At 44.9% G+C, this 24,609-nt stretch overlaps 1 protein-coding gene across 2 annotated transcripts in view; it reads left to right on the top strand.

The window, feature by feature from the left end:
• The first annotated feature begins 6,315 nt into the window (after window positions 1–6,315).
• slc1a4 (solute carrier family 1 member 4) overlaps window positions 6,316–24,609 on the top strand; it is a 32,146-nt gene continuing 13,852 nt past the window's right edge. Inside the window, exons 1-5 of one of the 2 annotated variants that reach the window (XM_084193961.1) lie at window positions 6,316–6,915; window positions 13,678–13,720; window positions 20,243–20,308; window positions 22,453–22,619; window positions 22,969–23,202. In XM_084193961.1, coding sequence (XP_084050087.1) covers window positions 6,404–6,915; window positions 13,678–13,720; window positions 20,243–20,308; window positions 22,453–22,619; window positions 22,969–23,202 — 1,022 coding nt within the window. In that variant the 5' untranslated portion in view covers window positions 6,316–6,403. Of the gene's footprint in view, window positions 6,916–10,681; window positions 10,703–13,677; window positions 13,721–20,242; window positions 20,309–22,452; window positions 22,620–22,968; window positions 23,203–24,609 lie in introns of those variants that run through there. The other variant, XM_084193962.1, reaches the window with a different exon arrangement.

Raw genomic sequence — 24,609 nt, 5'->3', positions numbered from 1 at the left:
GAGGCCGGTTGGACATACTGCCAAATTCTCTAAAACGACTTTGGACGCGGCTTATGGTAGAGAAATGAACATTCAATTATCTTGCAACAGCTGTGGTGGACATTCCTGCAGTCAGCATGCCAATTGCACACTCCCTCAAAACTTGAGACATCTGTGGCATTGTGTTGTGTGACAAAACTGCCCATTTTAGAGTCACCTTTTATTGTCCCCAGCACAAGGTGCACCTGTGTAATGATCGTGCTGTTTAATCAGCTTCTTGATATGCCACACCTGTCAGGTGGATGGATTATCTTGGCACAGGAGAAATGCTCACTTACAGGGATGTAAAGAAAATAGTGCCCAACATTTTAGAGAAATCAGCTTTTTGTGCGTTATGGAACATTTCTGGGATCTTTTATTTTCAGTTCATGAAACATGGGACCAACACTTTATATGTTGCATTTATATTTTTGTTCAGTATATGTTATTTTCAGAGGCAGACTGGCTCTGGCAGCCAAAACGGCCAAATACTCCATCTAAACATGAATCGATTCTGAATTGCGATACGGTTCTAGAAACATAAAGCCCTTTACTGTCATGTCACATAAAATAATTTCACAAATGCTAAATATACACGTACAGTACACTGTTTTAACCGGCTTTATCACAGTTGCAGCCAACAGTATTTTTCAGTGACAACATGTTTCTGCTGACCTTCTTCCATTACACACAGATGTTCAAAGCATGCTAGATAGATAATTAGCACAGGTGGTCCCTCTGTCTTCCATCTGTCATCCATAAACGTGCTGTAACATGGAGATATAGCAGAGTGGGAACACTCACCCTAACCCTATAAAAGGTGTGTATCAATTTAACCCTTTGTTATTTGAAAATAATTTATTGCTGCTATGAAAGATAAGGTCCTCATGCTTTCAAAACCGTACCACAAGTGATGCATGTTAATGTTCAGACCGAGTGTCAGAGATCTTAACAAAACTCTCCCCTACAGAAGACACCTTCCTCCAATGACTCTTATGTGTAATGTAATGGAACCGAGAGTCATGATCCAGGGCTAGACGTAATGTAGCCTCAAAGACAGTGCAGTGTGGTAGCCTGTAGACTTGCTTTAGGGCACAAGTTCAAACTGTAGATTCCAACATCCATCCCTACTAGTCTATAAGGGTGTATTAGTTTCAGCTCGCCGGAGGCCTGGGTGTGAGCGGGGATTTCACAATGGAATATAAAGCGTTTACATTTTTATGAATATTCAATATAAAGTGGATATGGAAATAACAAAATCACTGTTACATCAAAAATGATCATCAGACAGGGAGATAAATCAGCCAACCTGATCAAGATGATCTATGTGTAAATCTGGAAGGTGATTTATAGGCAACATGACCGTCTCATATAAAATATATAACATGCAGATCAAAATGACCTATTCAGTTTGTTCATTCATTTAAGTAATGTAGGCCTACCACACTAGCCATTTAGCTAACTGACAGATTTGGTAACAAAATGACTTTCTGTTATATAAGTGACTGTTATTTAGGCCTAGTTCTTCTTATTAGAGAGCTGCAGCATGTTTTAAAACTTTTCAAACTGGCAGTAGGAATATTGGGAGGAGAACAGGAATCTCACTGACTCTGAGAAAAAAGGCACACGTTTCCCAATAATAACCGTTATTATGGCGCCATCTAGTGGGGTTCTAGGAGTGATGACAGTCTGCCCCTGTGTCACTCAAAGTAGGCAGAAGTCCACATAAAAAACCTCTGAATAATCAATAATTCACAAAAAGCCTATAGGCAATACACTGAAGGTACTGCAGGCTATTTGGCCTAGCCTATATCTGTTATCATGCATTACGTCTGTCATGGCACTGTGTGCCATATTCACATTTCATAATTTTTAATTATTTTTATTTTAACTTTATTTAACCAGGTAAGCCAGTTGAGAACAAGTTCTCATTTACAACTGCGACCTGGCCAAGATAAAGCAAAGCAGTGCGATAAAAACAACAACACAGAGTTACATATGGGGTAACAAAACATAAAGTCAAAAAATACAACAGAAAATATATATACAGTGTGTGCAAATGTAGCAAGTTATGATAGCCTATAGGTTACAACATAATATACACGACACAACACAAGATCACCAGAGATCGATTTGTAGCCTACACTTTATTCATGTTTGGCCTATAAAATAACATTGCTGCAATTTTCAATTTTATAGGATAATTGACATTACATAATATCTGAAGATGTAAACTACTGTGATCTACGCAGACTACTCTGCCTTTAAAAGGCCTGTCCGCTCGCATACAGTCGTGGTCGAAACCTTTGAGAATGACACAAATATTAATTTTCACAAAGTCTGCTGCCTCAGTTTTTATGATGGTAATTTGCATATACTCCGGAATGTTATGAAGAGTGATCAGATGAATTGCAATTAATTGCAAAGTCCCTCTTTGCCATGAAAATTTACTTAATCCCCCAAAAACATTTCCACTGCATTTCAGCCCTACCACAAAGGGACCAGCTGACATCATGCCAGTGATTCTCTCATTAACACAGGTGAAAGTGTTGACGAGGACAAGGCTGGAGATCACTCTGTCTATGAGTTAGAATAACAGACTGGAAGCTTTAAAAGGAGGGTGGTGCTTGAAATCATTGTTCTTCCTCTGTTAACCATGGTTACCTGCAAGGAAACACGTGCCGTCATCATTGCTTTGCACAAAAAGGGCTTTGGAGGATGGCCTGGTGTCAAGAAGGGCAGCGAGGAAGCCACTTCTCTCCAGAAAAAACATCATGGACAGACTGATATTCTGCAAAAGGTACAGGGATTGGACTGCTGAGGACTGGGGTAAAGTCATTTTCTCTGATGAATCCCCTTTCCGATTGTTTGGGGCATCCGGAAAAAAGCTTGTCCGGAGAAGACAAGGTGAGCACTACCATCAGTCCTATGTCATGCCAACAGTAAAGCATCCTGAGACCATTTATGTGTGGGGTTGCTTCTCAGCCAAGGGAGTGGGCTCACTCACAATTTTGCCTAAGAACACACAGCCATGAATAAAGAATGGTACCAACACATCCTCCGAGAGCAACTTCTCCCAACCATCCAAGAACAGTTTGGTGACGAACAATGCCTTTTCCAGCATGATGGAGCACCTTGCCATAAGGCAAAAGTGATAACTAAGTGGCTCGGGGAACAAAACATCGAAATGTTGGGTCCATGGCCAGGAAACTCCCCAGACCTTAATCCCATTGAGAACTTGTAGTCAATCCTCAAGAGGCGGGTGGACAAACAAAAACCCACAAATTCTGACAAACTCCAAGCATTGATTATGCAAGAATGGTCTGCCATCAGTCAGGATGTGGCCCAGAAGTTAATTGACAGCATGCCAGGGCGGATTGCAGAGGTCTTGAAAAAGAAGACTCTTTGCATAAACTTAATGTAATTGTCAACACAAGCCTTTGACACTTATGGAATGCTCGTAATTATACTTCAGTATACCATAGTAACATCTGACAAAAATATCTAAAAACACTGAAGCAGCAAACTTTGTGAAGACCAATACTTGTGTCATTCTCAAAACTTTTGACCACGACTGTACAGTGTTGAATGGATTATTAGCAGGGCCAGGGGGACTGGAAAGCATGCGTGCGGTAAACCCGCCCCTCCACTCCTTTAGCAACTGCACGTGTTATTTTGGGATTGGGAACAAAGTATTTCGGTCTCAATGACAACATGAAGCACATAGGAGTTATGAGAGAATGGTCTGACAGTACGCATCAATGCACAGATTTTAGGAGCACCTAATTGTATCCAAGATAGGCTATATGATTAAGAACTGTTGCCTAGCCTATAGCCAATAGGACTACCACCCAGCATATACAGTGCCTTCAGAAAGTATTTATTCCACATTTTGTGTTATAGCCTGAATTCAAAATGGATTCAATGTATTTCTGTTCTCACCCATCTACACACCATACCCCATAATGACAAAGTGAAAACATGTTTTTAGACATCTTTGCAAATTTATTGAAATTGAAATACAGAAATATCTTATTTTACTCAAGTATTCACACCGCTGAGTCAATACATGTTAGAATCACCTTTTTCATTGATTACAGCTGTGAGTCTTTCTGGGTAAGTCTCTGAGAGCTTTCCACACCTGAATTGTACAATATTTGCACATTATTATTTTCTTCTAGCTCTGTCAAGTTGGTTGTTGATATTTGCCTAGACAGACATTTTCAAGTCTTGCCATAGATTTTCAAGCCCATTTAAATCAAAACTGTAGCTAGGCCACTCAGGAACAATACATTTCGTCTTGCTAAGCAACTCCAGTGTATATTTGGCCTTGTGTTTTAGGTTGTTGTCCTGCTGAAAGGTACATTTGTCTCCCAGTGTCTGTTGGAAAGCAGACTGAATCAAGTTTTCCTCTAGGATCTTTTTATCCTAAAAAAAAAAAAACTCCCTAGTCCTTGCCGATTACAAGAATACCCATAACATGATGCAGCCACCACCATGCTTAAAAATATGAAGAGTGGTACTCAATGATGTGATGTGTTGGATTTGCCTCAAACATAACACTTTGTATTCAGGACATAAAGGTAATTCCTTTGCCACATTTTGTGCAGTTTTACTTTAGTGCCTTATTGCAAACAGGATGCATGTTTTTGGAACATTTTTTATTCTGAACAGGCTTCCTTCTGTTTACTCTGCCATTTAGGGTAGTATTGTGGAGTAACTACAAAGTTGTTGGTCCATCCTCAGTTTTCTCCTAACGCAGCCATTAAACTCTGTAACTGTTTTAAAGTCACCATTGGCCTCATGGTGAAACCCCATGAGCGGTTTCCTTCCTCTCCGGCAACTGAGTTAGGAAGGACGCCTGTATCTTTGTAGTGACTGGGTGTATTGATACACCATCCAAAGTGTAATTAATAACTTCACCATGCTCAAAGGAATATTCAATGTCTGCTTTTTTATTTTTTACCCATGTACCAATAGGTTCCCTTCTTTGCGAGGCATTGGAAAACCTCTCTGGTCTTTGTGGAATCTGTCTTTGAAATTCACTGCTCGACTGAGGGACCTTACAGATAATTGTATGTGTGGGGTACAGAGATGAGGTAGTCTTTCAAAAATCATGTTAAACACTATTATTGCACATAGAGTGAGTCCATGCAACTTATTATGTGACTTGTTAAGCACATTTTTACTCCTGAACGTATGTAGGCTTGTCATAACAAAGGGGTTGAATACTTATTGACTCACGACATTTAAGCTTTTCATTTTTTATGAATTTGTAAAATTTCGAAAAACATACTTCCACTTTGACATTATGGGGTATTGTGTGTAGGGTAGTGACACAAAATCTTAATGTAATCCATTTTAAATGCAGGTTGTAACACAACAACATGTGTAAAAAGTCAAGGGGTAGGCACTGTATGCCCCATCCCAATAGCTTGCACATTACCAGAGCCACATAGGCATTATTCAGACCCCCATTCAGACCCCCCATCACCACATTACCAGAGCCACAAAGGCATTATTCAGACCCCCATTCAGACCCCCCATCACCACATTACCAGAGCCACATAGGCATTATTCAGACCCCCATTCAGACCCCCCATCACCACATTACCAGAGCCACATAGGCATTATTCAGACCCCCATTCAGACCCCCCATCACCACATTACCAGAGCCGCATAGGCATTATTCAGACCCCCATTCAGACCCCCCATCACCACATTACCAGAGCCACATAGGCATGATTCAGACCCCCATTCAGACCCCCCATCACCACATTACCAGAGCCACATAGGCATGATTCAGACCCCCATTCAGACCCCCCATCACCACATTACCAGAGCCACATAGGTTCAGACCCCTATTGATTCAGACCCCCATTCAGACCCCCCATCACCAAATAGTACTGCATAAAGTAAATGACATTCATGGAGAGTTTGTCTCACTCAAATGTTTCATTAATTAATAACCTATAGGTATGATTCACCCACCATCACCAAATAGGTACTGCTTAAAGTAAATGACATTCATGGAGAGTTTGTGTCACTCAGTATGCTTAATAAAGTAATTTGAAATGTTCTAATTTTTCTCTAATTTCCTACATTGAAATGCACAATTGCAGACCCAGGCAATTTCTCCCAGTGTTGCATCAGTTGGACTTAATATTGAGTGTAAGGAAAAAGTGCGCATGTCCTCTTTTTTGTGTAGCCCCTCTCTCACCATTGGTGGAGAAACACGTTGCGTTTGACAGGACTAATAACGCTTGCATCAGTCTCCTCGCACAGCTGCTACTCAGTGTGTGTGCTCACCCACGCTGCTCCAGGAACGGGCAATCTTCTCACGAATTACCGTTATTCAGAGTTCTAGCCGACAATTTCCATCAAAATGGAGAAGAAAAACGGATACACAATCACCAATTCGGTCTCCACCGACGACATCTTGGAGAAGAGTGGAAAGAAGAAGAAAAGCTGGAAAGACAAGTTTATCAGATTTTTGAATAGGAATATGTTGGTGATAATGACGGTGTCTGGGGTTCTAGTAGGCGTCGGGCTCGGAATGATGGTTCGGAATATGAACCTAACCCGGGCGCAGATGACTTATTTCGCTTTCCCCGGTGAGATGCTTCTGAGGATGCTGAAGATGATTATCCTTCCTCTGGTCGTGTGCAGCCTGATCTCCGGCGCCGCCAGCCTGGACACACGCTCCCTGGGGAAACTAGGAGGCATCGCGGTCTCCTACTTCTTGGTGACCACCCTCATCGCATCGGGAATCGGTGTGTCCCTCGCCTTCATTATTAAACCGGGTGTCGGTGCCGGGGCTCTGAACACCAATAACCTAGGTCTCGAGAGCGTCAATACCAACAAGGAAACCACGGATTCATTTTTAGATCTTGCAAGGTAACGGTTACGGGGATGAGGTTATTGTTTCAATAGGCTAATAAATGTATTCTGATAAAGAGTGTTTCTTGAAAGGAAATAAACTAGCATGGCTGAAGGGGGTGGAGTAGATGCATGCTCCACTCATTCCCCCGGGGTCTCATTCCCCCGGGGTCAATACTGTATATAGGTTACACACATAAGCGCCCAAGCGCATGCTTGTTCCAGTAACTGACATGGAATTACATGGCACTCAGAAATCAAGAGACCTAGGCCTGGATTTAAATGATCTTTGATCAATATTTTTTGGGGAAATAGACTACATATGTTTTTCATTTACTTGATTCGTTTATGCATAATGGTACAAGATAAAGCAGTAAGAAAAATAACCAGACGGTGACAGGAAGAATCACTGCAAAAAAAACATGTGGCTATAGCATTCCCATGTTACATGAGGTTCTCACACAGTGTGTCATTGGGTGTCTGCCTGCCTGTCTGTCTGCCTGTAAGTCTGTCTGCCTAACTCCCTGCTTGACTGTCTGCCTGTCTGCCTGTCTGCCTACCTAACGCCCTGCTTCCCTGCCTGTCTGTGTCTGCCTGTCTGTCTATCTATATCTGCCTGTCTGCCTGTCTGTCTATCTATATCTGCCTGTCTGCCTGTCTGTGTCTGCCTACCTAACTCCCTGCTTGACTGTCTGCCTGCCTGTCTGCCTACCTAACGCCCTGCTTGTCTGCCTGTCTGTCTGTCTGTCTGTCTGTCTGTCTATATCTGCCTCTCTCGCTGTCTGTCTGTCTGTCTGTCTGTCTGTCTGTTTATCTATATCTGCCTGTCTGCCTGCCTGTGTCTGCCTACCTAACTCCCTTTCTGTCTGTCTGTCTGCCTGTCTGCCTGTCTGCCTGTCTGCCTGTCAGTCTGTCTGTGTCTGAGGGAAATCTGACAGCAGTTAAACCAGGGATTCCGTTCTGCACAAGGAAAAGTTGTTTGCAGGGAAGCCCAAGCTACACCACAGCTGGCGTATGTCACCTACACAGGCATGTTCACAGCCATATATCACAGCCATATATCACAGCCATATATCACAACCGTACCCTCATAGATATCATCCTGACTAACTTACCCTCTAAATACACCTCCGCTGTCTTCAACCAGGATCTCAGCGATCACTGCCTTATTGCCTGCGTCCGTAACGGGTCCGCGGTCAAACGACCACCCCTCATCACTGTCAAACACTCCCTAAAACACTTTAGCGAGCATGCCTTCCTAATTGACCTGGCCCAGGTATCCTGGATTTTGCACTATAGCCTATTTATTGCCTTACCTCCATAACTTGCTACATTTGCACACACTGTATATATATTTTCTGTTGTATTTTTGACTTTATGTTTTGTTTTACCCCATATGTAACTCTGTGTTGTTGTTTTTATCGCACTGCTTTGCTTTATCTTGGCCAGGTCGCAGTTGTAAATGAGAACTTGTTCTCAACTGGCTTACCTGGTTAAATAAAGGGGAAATTTAAAATTTAAAAAAAAAATTCACAGCCATATATCACAGCCAGTCATATATCACAGCCATATATCACAGCCATATATCACAGGCATGCTGACAGCCATATATCACAGCAATATATCACAACCATATATCACAGCCATATATCACAACCATATATCACAGGCATGCTCACAGCCATATATCACCTCCTCTTTAAGGAATACCTGGGATAGGATAAAGTAATCCTTCTACCCCCCCCCTTACCCCAACCCCCCCCCCCCCCCCCCCCCCAAAAAACATTGTAAAGTGGTTATCCCACTGGCTATAAGGTGAATGCACCAATTTGTAAGTCGCTAAGAGCGTCTGCTAAATGACGTAAATGTAAATATCACAGCCATATATCACAGGCATGCTCACAGGCATGCTCACAGCCATATATCACAACCATATATCACAGCCATATATCACAGCCATATATCACAACCATATATCACAGCCATATATCATAGCCATATATCACAGCCATATATCACAGCCATACAGTGGGGGAAAAAAGTATTTAGTCAGCCACCAATTGTGCAAGTTCTCCCACTTAAAAAGATGAGAGAGGCCTGTAATTTTCATCATAGGTACACGTCAACTATGACAGACAAAATGACACAAAAAAATCCAGAAAATCACATTGTAGGATTTTTAATGAATTTATTTGCAAATTATGGTGGAAAATAAGTATTTGGTCAATAACAAAAGTTTCTCAATACTTTGTTATATACCCTTTGTTGGCAATGACACAGGTCAAACGTTTTCTGTAAGTCTTCACAAGGTTTTTACACACTGTTGCTGGTATTTTGGCCCATTCCTCCATGCAGATCTCCTCTAGAGCAGTGATGTTTTGGGGCTGTCACTGGGCAACACTGACTTTCAACTCCCTCCAAAGATTTTCTATGGGGTTGAGATCTGGAGACTGGCTAGGCCACTCCAGGACCTTGAAATGCTTCTTACGAAGCCACTCCTTCATTGCCCGGGCAGTGTGTTTGGGATCATTGTCATGCTGAAAGACCCAGCCACGTTTCATCTTCAATGCCCTTGCTGATGGAAGGAGGTTTTCACTCAAAATCTCACGATACATGGCCCCATTCATTCTTTCCTTTACACGGATCAGTCGTCCTGGTCCCTTTGCAGAAAAACAGCCCCAAAGCATGATGTTTCCACCCCCATGCTTCACAGTAGGTATGGTGTTCTTTGGATGCAACTCAGCATTCTTTGTCCTCCAAACACGACGAGTTGAGTTTTTACCAAAAAGTTCTATTTTGGATTCATCTGACCATATGACATTCTCCCAATCCTCTTCTGGATCATCCAAATGCACTCTAGCAAACTTCAGACGGGCCTGGACATGTACTGGCTTAAGCAGGGGGACACGTCTGGCACTGCAGGATTTAAGTCCCTGGCGGCGTAGTGTGTTACTGATGGTAGGCTTTGTTACTTTGGTCCCAGCTCTCTGCAGGTCATTCACTAGGTCCCCCCGTGTGGTTCTGGGATTTTTGCTCACCGTTCTTGTGATCATTTTGACCCCACGGGCTGAGATCTTGCGTGGAGCCCCAGATCGAGGGAGATTATCAGTGGTCTTGTATGTCTTCCATTTCCTAATAATTGCTCCCACAGTTGATTTCTTCAAACCAAGCTGCTTACCTATTGCAGATTCAGTCTTCCCAGCCTGGTGCAGGTCTACAATTTTGTTTCTGGTGTCCTTTGACAGCTCTTTGATCTTGGCCATAGTGGAGTTTGGAGTGTGACTGTTTGAGGTTGTGGACAGGTGTCTTTTATACTGATAACAAGTTCAAACATGTGCCATTAAAACAGGTAACGAGTGGAGGACAGAGGAGCCTCTTAAAGAAGAAGTTACAGGTCTGTGAGAGCCAGAAATCTTGCTTGTTTGTAGGTGACCAAATACTTATTTTCCACCATAATTTGCAAATAAATTCATAAAAAATCCTACAATGTGATTTTCTGGAAATGTTTTTCTCAATTTGTCTGTCATAGTTGACGTGTACCTATGATGAAAATTACAGGCCTCTCTCATCTTTTTAAGTGGGAGAACTTGCACAATTGGTGGCTGACTAAATACCTTTTTTCCCCATTGTATATCACAGCCAGTCATATATCACAGCCATGTATCCCAGGCATGTACATGTATTCCTATACTCTATACATGCCACTGTGGGTGCATGACTGAAAACACTTGTGCCCCTTGCAGCATAGATACTGGAGGCTGAAACAGGGGGGGTCGAGGGACACTGTCAAGAAACACAGCATCAGGTATCAATGCAGACTGTCTGGGACAAGAATCCACAAGTCCTGAAGTATTTGTGGGCTATTACAAACTGAATACAGATTATTATTAGTTTTACTCCATCCACAAGGGCCACATTCCAGATCTCACTGACACTTCATTTATAACTGACCTACTTTACTTTATATTTAACTTTACATACTAACTTTACTAGGCGACCCAGTTCAGATCAAGTATCTATTTTCCAAGGGAGAGCTGTCTTAAGATGACATGGCTGTCCCACGAATCTGTGTCTAACTTATTAACGTCACTAATTGACAATTAGAGAGAGACAGAGAGAGAGAGAGAGAGAGAGAGAGAGAGAGAGAGAGAGAGAGAGAGAGAGAGAGAGAGAGAGAGAGAGAGAGAGAGAGAGAGAGAGAGAGAGAGAGAGAGAGAGAAACAGAGAGAGAGAGAGAGAGAGAGAGAGAGAGACACAGAGAGAGAGAGAGAGAGAGACAGAGAGAGAGAGAGAGAAACACCTGGTTTCTAATTTCTAAATCAGTCACTTATTGAAAGGTGAGAATGAAAACACAACACTCAAGGACAGCAGTTCTTCACCCCAGCATTATGTGGTTTAACTATGTGGGTAGTGATGCACCCCAGCATTATGTGGTTTAACTATGTGGGTAGTGCTGCACCCCAGCATTATGTGGTTTAACTATGTGGGTAGTGCTGCACCCCAGCATTATGTGGTTTAACTATGTGGGTAGTGCTGCACACCAGCATTATGTGGTTTAACTATGTGGGTAGTGCTGCACCCCAGCATTATGTGGTTTAACTATGTGGGTAGTGCTGCACCCCAGCATTATGTGGTTTAACTATATGGGTAGTGCTGCACCCCAGCATTATGTGGTTTAACTATATGGGTAGTGCTGCACCCCAGCATTATGTGATTTAACTATGTGGGTAGTGCTGCACCCCAGCATTATGTGGTTTAACTATGTGGGTAGTGCTGCACCCCAGCATTATGTGGTTTAACTATGTGGGTAGTGCTGCACCCCAGCATTATGTGGTTTAACTATGTGGGTAGTGCTGAACCCCAGCATTATGTGATTTAACTATGTGGGTAGTGCTGAACCCCAGCATTATGTGATTTAACTATATGGGTAGTGCTGCACCCCAGCATTATGTGGTTTAACTATGTGGGTAGTGCTGCACCCCAGCATTATGTGATTTAACTATATGGGTAGTGCTGCACCCCAGCATTATGTGATTTAACTATGTGGGTAGTGCTGCACCCCAGCATTATGTGATTTAACTATGTGGGTAGTGCTGCACCCCAGCATTATGTGGTATAACTATATGGGTAGTGCTGCACCCCAGCATTATGTGGTTTAACTATGTGGGTAGTGCTGCACCCCAGCATTATGTGGTTTAACTATGTGGGTAGTGCTGCACCCCAGCATTATGTGGTTTAACTATGTGGGTAGTGCTGCACCCCAGCATTATGTGATTTAACTATGTGGGTAGTGCTGCACCCCAGCATTATGTGATTTAACTATGTGGGTAGTGCTGCACCCCAGCATTATGTGGTTTAACTATGTGGGTAGTGCTGCACCCCAGCATTATGTGGTTTAACTATATGGGTAGTGCTGCACCCCAGCATTATGTGGTTTAACTATGTGGGTAGTGCTGCACCCCAGCATTATGTGGTTTAACTATGTGGGTAGTGCTGCACCCCAGCATTATGTGGTTTAACTATGTGGGTAGTGCTGCACCCCAGCATTATGTGGTTTAACTATGTGGGTAGTGCTGCACCCCAGCATTATGTGGTTTAACTATGTGGGTAGTGCTGCACCCCAGCATTATGTGGTTTAACTATATGGGTAGTGCTGCACCCCAGCATTATGTGGTTTAACTATGTGGGTAGTGCTGCACCCCAGCATTATGTGGTTTAACTATATGGGTAGTGCTGCACCCCAGCATTATGTGGTTTAACTATATGGGTAGTGCTGCACCCCAGCATTATGTGGTTTAACTATATGGGTAGTGCTGCACCCCAGCATTATGTGGTTTAACTATGTGGGTAGTGCTGCACCCCAGCATTATGTGGTTTAACTATGTGGGTAACTTAAAGGAGAAGTTTACAAAAATCCAGGAACTCCCAAGTGATTCCATACATTGAAACGACTGTAGTTCAGTGAAGTTTGCCCCCTCCCCCGCTCTCTCCCTGGAGTGCAGAACTGAGACAGCTGCAAAAACCGGTCATGTGACTCGTGACGTTGCTGGTTGCAGGCCTCACTCTGCTCCGTTGTCAGTTGTTAAATATCTGCTGCTGTGGCAGTCGGCTACATAAAATAATGATATAAAATAATCACAAGTATTTTAGGTAGAAAAGTACACATTTCAGTTCTGCACTAGAGGGAGAGAGGGGGAGAAGGCCAACTCCACTGAACTAGTTTCAAAAGATGAAATCACTTGGAGTTTCTGGATTTTGGGTAAACTTCTCCTTTAAGAGTGTAGTGTTGTTGCTTTCTAAATTCAATAAATGCCATTGTTGAATAAATGCCATTGTTGAATAAATGCCATTGTTGAATAAATGCCATTGTTGAATAAATGCCATGGCCTCATTGAACAATTGATTTAAACATTGAATGTGTTTCTTAACCGCTGCTTTCATTAATATTATGTAATCAGAGAAAAATATGTACGATTTAAGTTGTGAATTTACGCAGATTCTGTGGTTATTCGTCGTGTACGGCTTGCTTTGTAGTGGTTAAACTCCCAAAGTGTTCTCTTGTTCACTTCCCATCACTGATTCGAAAGGAGATTACTGGTTTAAGAGATATGAAGGAAACTCCCACTAATCCATGCCTCCACCAATCCAAAGCTTCAAGATTTGTGGGAAGTAGTGAACAAGTGCACACTTCAGGAGAAAGGGGATATTATTAGGATGCACCCCGGTTCAATACCAACACATTAATGAAACCTCTCCTGTTTCTCTGGTCTTCCTCTGCAGGAATTTATTCCCAGCTAACCTGGTGGCTGCAGCCTTCCGTTCTGTAAGTATATCTCTCTCTCTCTCTATATATATATATATCTTTCTCTATCTCTCTCTGTCTCTCTGTCTCTGTTTCTCTTCTCTCTCTACTCTCTCTCTCTCTCTCTCTCTCTCTCTCTCTCTCTCTCTCTCTCTCTCTCCACTCTATCTCTCCACTCTCTCTCTCTCTCTCTCTCTCTCTCTCTCTCTCTCTTTCCTCTCTCCACCTCTCTCTCTCTCTCCTCTCTCCACCTCTCTCTCTCTCCTGTCTCCACCTCTCTATCTCTCTCTCTCTCTCTCTCCTCTCCCACCTCTCTCTCTATCCACCTCTCTCTCTCTCTCTCTCTCTCTCTCTCTCTCTCTCTCTCTCTCTCCACCTCTCTCTCTCTCCACCTTTCTCTCTCTCTCTCTCTCTCTCTCTCTCTCACACACACACATACTGTCCTATGTTCACCTCTTCATATACACTATCAGTCAAACGTTTGGACACACCTACTCATTCAAGGATTTTTCTTTATTTTTACAATTTTTTACTTTGTAGAATATGAAGACATCAACATTATGAAATAACACATATGGAATCATGTAGTAAACAAAAAAAGTGTTAAACAAATCAAAATACATTTTATATTTGAGATTCTTCAAAGTAGCCACCCTTTGCCTTGATGACAGCTTTGCACACTCTTGGCATTCTCTCAACCAGTTTCACCTGGAATGCTTTTCCAACAGTCTTGAAGGAGTTCCCACATATGCTGAGCACTTGTTGGCTGCTTTTCCTTCACTCTGCAGTCCGACTCATCCCAAACCATCTCAATTGGGTTGAGGTCGGGGGATTGTGGAGGCCAGGTCATCTGATGCAGCACTCCATCACTCTCCTTCTTGGTAAAATAGCCCTTACACAGCCTGGAGATGTGTTGGGTCATTGTCCTGTTGAAAAACAAATGATAGTCCCACTAAGCCCAAACCAGATGGGATGGCATATTGCTGCAGAATGCTGTGCTAGCCATGCTGGTTAAGTGTGCCTTGAATTCTAAATAAATCACAGACAGTGTCACCAGCAAAGCACCCCCACACCATAACACCTCCTCCTCCATGCTTTACGGTGGGAAATACACATGCTGAGATAATCCGTTCACCCACACCGCGTCTCACAAAGACACGGCCGTTGGAACCAAAAATCTCCAATTTGGACTCCAGACCAAAGAACACATTTCCACCGGTCTAATGTCCATTGCTTGTGTTTCTTGGCCCAAGCAGGTCTCTTCTTCTTATTGGTGTTCTTTAGTAGTGGTTTCTTTGCAACAGTTCGACCATGAAGGCCTGATTCCCACAGTCCTCTCTGAACAGTTGATGTTGAGATGTGTCTGTTACTTGAACTCTGTGAAGCATTTATTTGGGCTGCAATTTCTGAGGCTGGTAACTCTAATGAACTTATCCTCTGCAGCAGAGGTAACTCTGGGTCTTCCTTTCCTGTGGCGGTCCTCATGAGAGCCAATTTCATCATAGCGCTTGATGGTTTTTGCGACTGCACTTGAAGAAACGTTCAAAGTTCTTGAAATGTTCCATATTGACTGACCTTCATGTCTTAAAGTAATGATGGACTGTCGTTTCTCTTTGCTTATTTGAGCTGTTCTTGCCATAATATGGACTTGGTCTTTTACCAAATAGGGCTATCTTCTGTATACCCCCCTACCTTGTCACAACACAACTGATTGGCTGAAACGCATTAAGAAGGAAAGAAATTCCACAAATTAACTTTTAAGAAGGCATACCTGTTAGTTGAAATGCATTCCAGGTGACTACCTAAATAAGCTGGTTGAGAGAATGCCAAGAGTGTGCAAAGTTGTCATCAAGGGTTAATGGTGGCTATTTGAAGAATCTCAAATATAAAATATGTTTTGATTTGTTTAACACTTTTTTGGTTACATATTATTCCATATGTGTTATTTCATAGTTGTGATGTCTTCACTATTATTCTACAATGTAGAAAATAGTAAAAATAAAGAAAAACCCTTGAATGAGTAGGGTACTGTATATACCATAAATCCTCTCCTTAGCGTTATCAGTCTATATAAGGTAATTCATGAAGAGACTCAGAATAAAGAGAGTGCTGCTCTCCCTCTAGTCTTAGCACCTCTCATCTTCCTTTCACCAACCGTTACCAAAGTGAGGCGATTCCATTCCAAACAGCCTAGCAACCTGTCTCGCCTCGTTGCTCTTTAACATGCCCGGTGGCTGCCCGGTACCATTTCCTGGAACTGTGTGAGTGTCTGTCCATTAAGGCTGAAAGAGGGTCAGGAGGGTTCGATGTTTGGGGAGGAACACACACACACACGCACACACAAATGTGTCCTTCTATCTTCGTGGGGAACTAACATTTATTTCCATTCAAAATCCTATTTTCCCTAATCTAACCCTAACTCCTAATTCTAAACCTAACCCTAAACTTAAAATAGCCTTTGTTCTCATGGGGACGTGGAAAATGTCCCAACGAGGGACAATTTTCCTTGTTTTACTGTCCTTGTGGGAACATTTGGGGATTTCAGGTTCCCACGAGGATAGAAGAACAAGTCCACAGACACACACACACACACACACACACACACACACACACAGCTGAATAAGAATCATCAACATCCTGGAATGAGAAATGACATCCACGTAACGCCTTGTCATACGTATTACAGATACCAAACGTTAACGAAACAACACAAAGAACAATGAATCATCAGTATAATTCAGTTTTAATAAACCTGTTGTCAGCTACTGTAGTACTACCTCATGGTATAACCTGTTGTCAGCTACTGTAGTACTACATCATGGTAAAACCTGTTGTCAGCTACTGTAGTACTACATCATGGTAAAACCTGTTGTCAGCTACTGTAGTACTACATCATGGTAAAACCTGTTGTCAGCTACTGTAGTACTACATCATGGTAAAACCTGTTGTCAGCTACTGTAGTACTACATCATGGTATAACCTGTTGTCAGCTACTGTAGTACTACATCATGGTAAAACCTGTTGTCAGCTACTGTAGTACTACATCATGGTAAAACCTGTTGTCAGCTACTGTAGTACTACATCATGGTAAAACCTGTTGTCAGCTACTGTAGTACTACATCATGGTAAAACCTGTTGTCAGCTACTGTAGTACTACATCATGGTAAAACCTGTTGTCAGCTACTGTAGTACTACATCATGGAAAAAACCTGTTGTCAGCTACTGTAGTACTACATCATGGTAAAACCTGTTGTCAGCTACTGTAGTACTACATCATGGTATAACCTGTTGTCAGCTACTGTAGTACTACATCATGGTAAAACCAACTCCCCTCTCTTTTGGTGTGGGATAGACCCCACCTCCACAAACTATGTCAACCAACATTGGACAAACCACTTGAGTGACAGGCTAAGGAGGCAGACTGAGTACCCAGAGAAGGAGCCCCCAAAGGGGGGGGGGGGGGGGGGGGTTAGGAGAGTGAGATGGGGGGGGTCTAGGAGAGGGAGAGTGAGGGGGGAGGTCTAGAGGAATCTAATCTTCAACTATGCTGAACACAGATTACATATATAGGCACTGCAGGCTCGACAGGATCCCGCGCCTCAGCCGGCTCGTCAGGCTCCCATGCCTCAGCCGGCTCGTCAGGCTCCCATGCCTCAGCCCGGCTCGACAGGTTCCCGCGCCTCAGCTGGCTCGACAGGTTTCCGCGCCTCGGCCGGCTCGTCAGGTTCCCGCGCCTCAGCTTGCTCCACAGGTTCCCGCGCTTCAGCAGAGGTGACCGGTCCACTCCTGATCCCCGTGATCGTCCCTTTGGTCGGCGTCCTGCGGCTGGAGCCTCGCGTCAGGGAGGGGGTACTGTCACATATACTCCCCCTCTGGCCTCTCAGTCACCAGGCTGCTCTTTATTACGCACACCTGTCGCCATGGTTACGCGCATCAGCACCTCATCAGACATCACCTTCCTGATTACCTCCCCTATATATGTCACTCCCTTTGGTTCCTTCCCTAGGGGTGATTGTTCCTGTTACTCTGTTCCTGTCTGTACTCTACTCTTGTTTTGTTCCATGTTTTATTCATCATTAAATGCACTCCCTGTACTTGCTTCCCGACTCCCAGCGTACATTGTTACAATGAAATGATAAAATATACAGACCACAAATTCCAATTGGCTATACTTAAACTCTTTAACATCATCCTTAGCTCTGGCATCTTCCCCAATATTTGGAACCAAGGACTGATCACCCCAATCCACAAAAGTGGAGACAAATTTGACCCCAATAACTACCGTGGGATATGCGTCAACAGCAACCTTGGGAAAATCCTCTGCATTATCATTAACAGCAGACCCGTACATTTCCTCACTGAAAACAATGTACTGAGCAAATGTCAAAATACAAATGGATGGAAAGTGAGGTTGGGGGAAAAACAAACGACATTATAAAATCCATGTACACAAACAAGTGTGCGGTTAAAATTGGCAAAAAACACAGACATTTCTTTCCACATGGCCGTGGGGTGAGACAGGGATGCAGCTTAAGCCCCACCCTCTTCAACATATATATCAACTAATTGGCGAGGGCACTAGAACAGTCTGCAGCACCCGCCCTCACCCTACTAGAATCTGAAGTCAAATGTCTACTGTTTGCTGATGATCTGGTGCTTCTGTCCCCAACCAAGGAGGGCCTACAGCAGCACCTAGATCTTCTGCACAGATTCTGTCAGACCTGGGCCCTGACAGTAAATCACAGTAAGACAAAAATAATGGTGTTCCAAAAAAGGTCCAGTTGCCAGGACCACAAATACAAATTCCATCTAGACACCGTTGCCCTAGAGCACAGAAAAAACTATACCTCGGCCTAAACATCAGCCCCAGGACAGCAACACAGTTAGACCCAACCAAATCATGAGAAAACAAAAAGATAATTACTTGACACATTAGAAAGAATTAACAAATAAACAGAGCAAACTAGAATGCTATTTGGCCCTAAACAGAGAGTACACAGTGGCAGAATACCTGACCACTGTGACTGACCCAAAATTAAGGACATATTTGACTAGGTACAGACTCAAAATCAAATCAAATGTTATTTGTCACATACACTTGTTTAGCAGATGTTATTGCAGGTGTAGCGAAATGCTTGTGTTTCTTGCTCCGACAGTGCAGTAATACCAGCCGATGCTTGGCATTGTGCGTGTTGCTCGGCCATGGAAACCCATTTCATGAAGCTCCCGACGAACAGTTCTTGTGCTGACATTGCTTCCAGAGGCAGCTTGGAACAACTGAGGACAGACGATTTTTACGTGCTACGCGCTTCAGCACTCGGCGGTCCCGTTCTGTGAGCTTGTGTGGCCTACGGCTGAGCCGTTATTGCTCCTAGATGTTTCCACTTCACAATAACAGCACTTACAGTTGACCAGGGCAGCTCTAGCAGGGCAGAAATTTGACAAACTGACTTGCTGGAAAGGTGGCATCCTTTGACGATGCCATGTTGAAAGTTACTGAGCTGTTCAGTAAGGCCATTTTACTGCCAATGTTTGTCAATGGAGTTTGCATGGCTGTGTGCTCGATTTTATACACCTGTCAGCAATGGGTGTGGCTGAACTAGCCGAATCCACTAATTTGAAGGGGTGTCCAAATACTTTTGTATATATATAGTGTATCTAGGTCTAAACATCAGCAACACCGGTAGCTTTCACATGGCGGTGAACGAGCTGAGAGACAAAGCAAGAAGAGCATTCCATACTATTAAAAGGAACATTAATATTCACTAGTTTGGGCTGGCTTGTGAGATCACAGTGCTATCGGTCAGAGTGTGTGTGTGTGTGTGTGTGTCTCATTGTGTGTTATTTGGGTGAAGGGTAGGGGGGGGCCAGCTGAACAGCGGTGGGGGTCCACATCTTTGAAAGTGCAGGGCCTCAACAGACAGAGAGGAAAAAGGAGTGTGTGTCCATGCATGTGTGTGTGTGTGTGTGTGTGAACAGGGAGCCATTGTCTGGTGGTGTACAGGCTGCCAGGTACTCTCCACCACAGATCTAAAGCTTATAAAAAAAATGTTTAACTTTTTATAACTTTATCAGAAACTAAAGACATCTCTGAAACAGGCATTCATCAGCACAGGAACTAAAGACATCTCTGAAACAGGCATTCATCAGCACAGGAACTAAAGACATCTCTGAAACAGGCATTCATCAGCACAGGAACTAAAGACACATATCTGAAACAGTCTAGAGACTATGGGTCTCGTCTGCTTAGTGTTTGCATGTACTGATGCTAACCTGTTATTTATTGAAGGGTATAAAACATAGAATGTAGAGTTCAGAAGGAACACAATCATAGAGCTAGAATGTAGAAATGACACTTTAATGGTTTTAGCGTTCATTTCCATTCGATCTGAAGAATATTGGAGCAAACCTTGCACAGGTTTGCTCCTTAAATATAACTAGCTACTTGTTTATGAATTTCTTTGATAACATTTCCAAATAATTGTTATTTAAATCAAGTTATTATTATCATGTTTTCTCTGTCTCTTCCTCCGTGTGTCACAGTATGCCACCGATTACAAGATGGTCGCTGTGGGAAACGACACCAATGGAACCATCCTCTACCAGAAGGTATTTATTATGACATCCCTCATATTTGTTTGTTTGATTGTTTGTTAGGGTCTCATTTAGCCTGTCATAGGCTATTCATCCAAGAAAGACCAAAAGACCAAACGAATGACAACTATTAAGAAAGTGGAATGACAACCACAGTACAGTAAGAACACAGACACACTGGAAATATACACTATAGAAGAACAGGTGTCTGTGTTGGAGATGGTTGAGGGGGCTGGTCCACGGACAGGAGGGGGCTGGTCCACGGACAGGAGGGGGCTGGACCACGGACAGGAGGTGGCTGGTCCACGGACAGGAGGGGGCTGGTCCACGGACAGGAGGGGGCTGGTCCACGGACAGGAGGGGGCTGGTCCACGGACAGGAGGGGGCTGGTCCACGGACAGGAGGGGGCTGGTCCACGGACAGGAGGGGGCTGGTCCACGGACAGGAGGGGGCTGGTCCACGGACAGGAGGGGGCTGGTCCACGGACAGGAGGGGGCTGGTCCACGGACAGGAGGGGGCTGGTCCACGGACAGGAGGGGGCTGGTCCACGGACAGGAGGGGGCTGGTCCACGGACAGGAGGGGGCTGGTCCACGGACAGGAGGGGGCTGGTCCACGGACAGGAGAGGGCTGGTCCACGGACAGGAGGAGGCTGGTCCACGGACAGGAGGGGGCTGGTCCACGGACAGGAGGGGGCTGATCCACGGACAGGAGGGGGCTGGTCCACGGACAGGAGGGGGCTGGTCACGGACAGGAGGGGGCTGGTCCACGGACAGGAGGGGGCTGGTCCACGGACAGGAGGGGGCTGGTCCACGGACAGTACAAATAACGAGACAGACAGGAAGAAGATGGAGTAAAGATCTTAGTTAGCATACTTCCTCTGGGTCGGTTGTTGGGGGTACGTCCTAAACAGCTCTGAGTCTGTTATTGGGGGTACGTCCTAAACAGCTCTGAGTCTGTTATTGGGGGTACGTCCTAAATAGCTCTGAGAGACCAGTGGGTGGACAGCAAACACAGAGGAACACAGTGTGAATTTCGGAAGACCTTCAAGAATGCTTAGAAGAAGCTTTGATGTGCTCCTGCGCCCTAACAAAGCCACATTGTAGCCACAACCTCAGGATACTGCAAGAAGATCCTGCCTTGGCAGTTTGTTATGTCATGGTCCAGTCAGCAGTGATGATATGAGCTCCCACCCACCTCTGTCTGAGGAAGATTCAGTAGTCTACCATTTTAAAAGCCTACAGATGGAAAAAGAACAGAAAAGCCTGCACACCCCGTTCCTGCATATGCTCCCAATTACCACCTTTGTTGACAACGTTTTGATCCCAAGGAGCTTCATCAGGTCAAAAACATGTAGGCACAGCGTTTCACAGGGGACGATGTCCCAAAGAAACAAAACGTCAACCAACGTGTCGTGTCCGTCCACCATGAACATGGAATGAAATACACAGATCACCAGCATGCAAGGGTTAATGATCCGGGAGGAAGCCCAGCCATGTCATCACTCAGCTGGGTAGTTTGGCCCAGCCACCACAGGGCCCGCGGAGGAAGAAAAGACTGGAGCCAGGGACTGGGAGGGGTGAAAAGGATCGGAGGGGACAGGGCCAGTCCCTCTCTGAGTCCCCCTCTTGAACCCAGCTGTTAGACTGACAAGGGCATGTGTACCAAATGGCACTCTATTCCCTATAAAGTGCACTACTTTTAACCAGGGCCCTGGATGCTTTATAGTGATTAGGGTGCCATTTGGGACGTTCCCACAAGAATGTGGACTCATTCATTGGCAGAGAATTACCAGTCTATGAGGGGCACTGATGGGCAGACATGGCAGACCCTCCTCGGACCAGTGCCAAGAGTGGTGGGTCCCCCCTAAAGGGGTCAATGGGAGCATAGCTCTTTTCTCTGGTCTGAATATCATCTGAGGAGGCTATTTAAATGGTAGCCTTCTGAATCTAATACAAATGAAAGGCTATGTTCTGAAGTTCTGATGTTCTCATGTTCTATGTTCTGATGTTCTATGTTCTCATGTTCTGTGTTCTGGTGTTCTGATGTTCAATGTTTTGATGTTCTGTGTTCTGATGTGAGTTCTTATTTTTTGGTACATTTTTTTTTTTAAACAATAACAACCATACATAAACAAAAGTGTGTTATGTGTTCTATGTAGGTTCCTGTGGGCACAGAACCAGATGGTATGAACATCTTGGGTCTGGTTCTCTTTGCCATGGTGTTCGGGGTGGCACTGAGGAAGCTGGGAGCGGAGGGGGAGGAGCTCATACGCTTCTTCAACGCGTTCAACGAAGCCACCATGGTTCTGGTGTCCTGGATCATGTGGTGAGTGACCTTAAACAACCCAGATCATGTGATTAGCCTCTCCTGGTTGCCAAGACTATTCCCAAGGGAAAGCAAGAGGAGCTTCTGATGGCCACTAGATATGTCTGTTCTGTTTATTCCATAAGGACTGCATAAGTATGACGTGTTGTAGGTTGACATGATGCATTTCACACTAAAATGAGAAGCCTCCTTTTTGACTGGGAAGCGCCTACTTACGTTGAATCTAATTGTAAATAAAATAACATATTAAAGATAAATGTTTTAGCTGTTCCGCAGCTAAAATAAATATTCCGTTAGTCAGCACCTTACCTCACCAAATGGTATAAATGATATATTTCTCCTACCTCAGGTACGTCCCGTTCGGCATTATGTTCCTGGTGGGCAGTAAGATAGTGGAGATGGAGGATGTGGTTCTGTTGGTGACCAGTCTGGGGAAATACATATTGGCCTCCGTCCTGGGTCATATCATCCACGGAGGGGTCGTCCTGCCTCTCATCTACTTTGGGTTCACACGCAAGAACCCCTTCAGTTTCCTGTCCGGCCTCATCACGCCCTTCACCACCGCCTTCGCCACCTGCTCCAGGTAGGCCTCTGTTACTATATCCCTCCGCCTGTCCAGGTACTATCGTGTCCGCCTGTCTAGGTACTATCCCTCCACCTGTCCAGGTACTATCCCCTCACCTGTCCAGGTACTATCCCCCCACTTGTCCAGGTCCTATCCCTCTACCTGTCCAGGTACTATCCCTCTACCTGTCCAGGTACTATCCCTCCACCTGTCCAGGTACTAGCCCTCACCTGTCCAGGTACTAGCCCTCTGCCTGTCCAGGTACTATCCCTCCGCCTGTCCAGGTACTATCCCTCCACCTGTCCAGGTACTAGCCCTCACCTGTCCAGGCCCTATCCCTCTGCCTGTCCAGGTACTATCCCGCCGCCTGTCCAGGTACTATCCATCCGCCTGTCCGGGTACTATCCCTCCACCTGTCCAGGTACTATCCCTCCACCTGTCCAGGTACTATCCCTCCACCTGTCCAGGTACTATCCCTCCACCTGTCCAGGCCCTATCCCTCCACCTGTCCAGGCCCTATCCCTCTGCCTGTCCAGGTACTATCCCTCCGCCTGTCCAGGTACTATCCCTCCGCCTGTCCGGGTACTATCCATCCGCCTGTCCGGGTACTATCCCTCCGCCTGTCCAGGTCCTATCCCACTACCTGTCCAGGTACTATCCCTCCACCTGTCCAGGTACTATCCCTCCACCTGTCCAGGTACTATCCCTCCACCTGTCCAGGTACTATCCTGCTGCCTGTCCAGGTACTATCCCTTCACCTGTCCAGGTACTATCCCGCCGCCTGTCCAGGTACTATCCCTCCACCTGTCCAGGTACTATCCCTCTGCCTGTCCAGGTACTATCCCTCCACCTGTCCAGGTACTATCCCTCCGCCTGTCCAGGTACTATCCATCCGCCTGTCCAGGTACTATCCCTCCACCTGTCCAGGCCCTATCCCTCCACCTGTCCAGGTACTAGCCCTCACCTGTCCAGGTACTATCCCTCCACCTGTCCAGGTACTATCCCTCCACCTGTCCAGGTACTATCCCTCCGCCTGTCCAGGTACTATCCATCCGCCTGTCCAGGTACTATCCCCCCACCTGTCCAGGTACTATCCATCCGCCTGTCCAGGTACTATCCCTCCACCTGTCCAGGTACTAGCCCTCACCTGTCCAGGTACTATCCCTCCACCTGTCCAGGTACTATCCCTCCGCCTGTCCAGGTACTAGCCCTCCGCCTGTCCAGGTACTATCCCTCCGCCTGTCCAGGTACTAGCCCTCACCTGTCCAGGTACTATCCCACCACCTGTCCAGGTACTATCCCTCCGCCTGTCCAGGTACTATCCCTCTGCCTGTCCAGGTACTATCCCACCACCTGTCCAGGTACTAGCCCTTCACCTGTCCAGGTACTATCCCTCCACCTGTCCAGGTACTAGGTATTTCTCTG

Source organism: Coregonus lavaretus (genome assembly GCF_964263955.1).
Source record: "Coregonus lavaretus genome assembly, contig: HAP1_SCAFFOLD_347, whole genome shotgun sequence".
NCBI lineage: Eukaryota > Metazoa > Chordata > Actinopteri > Salmoniformes > Salmonidae > Coregonus > Coregonus lavaretus.
Note: the sequence above shows the minus strand (reverse complement) of the source record. Positions and strands in the feature narration are given on the sequence as shown.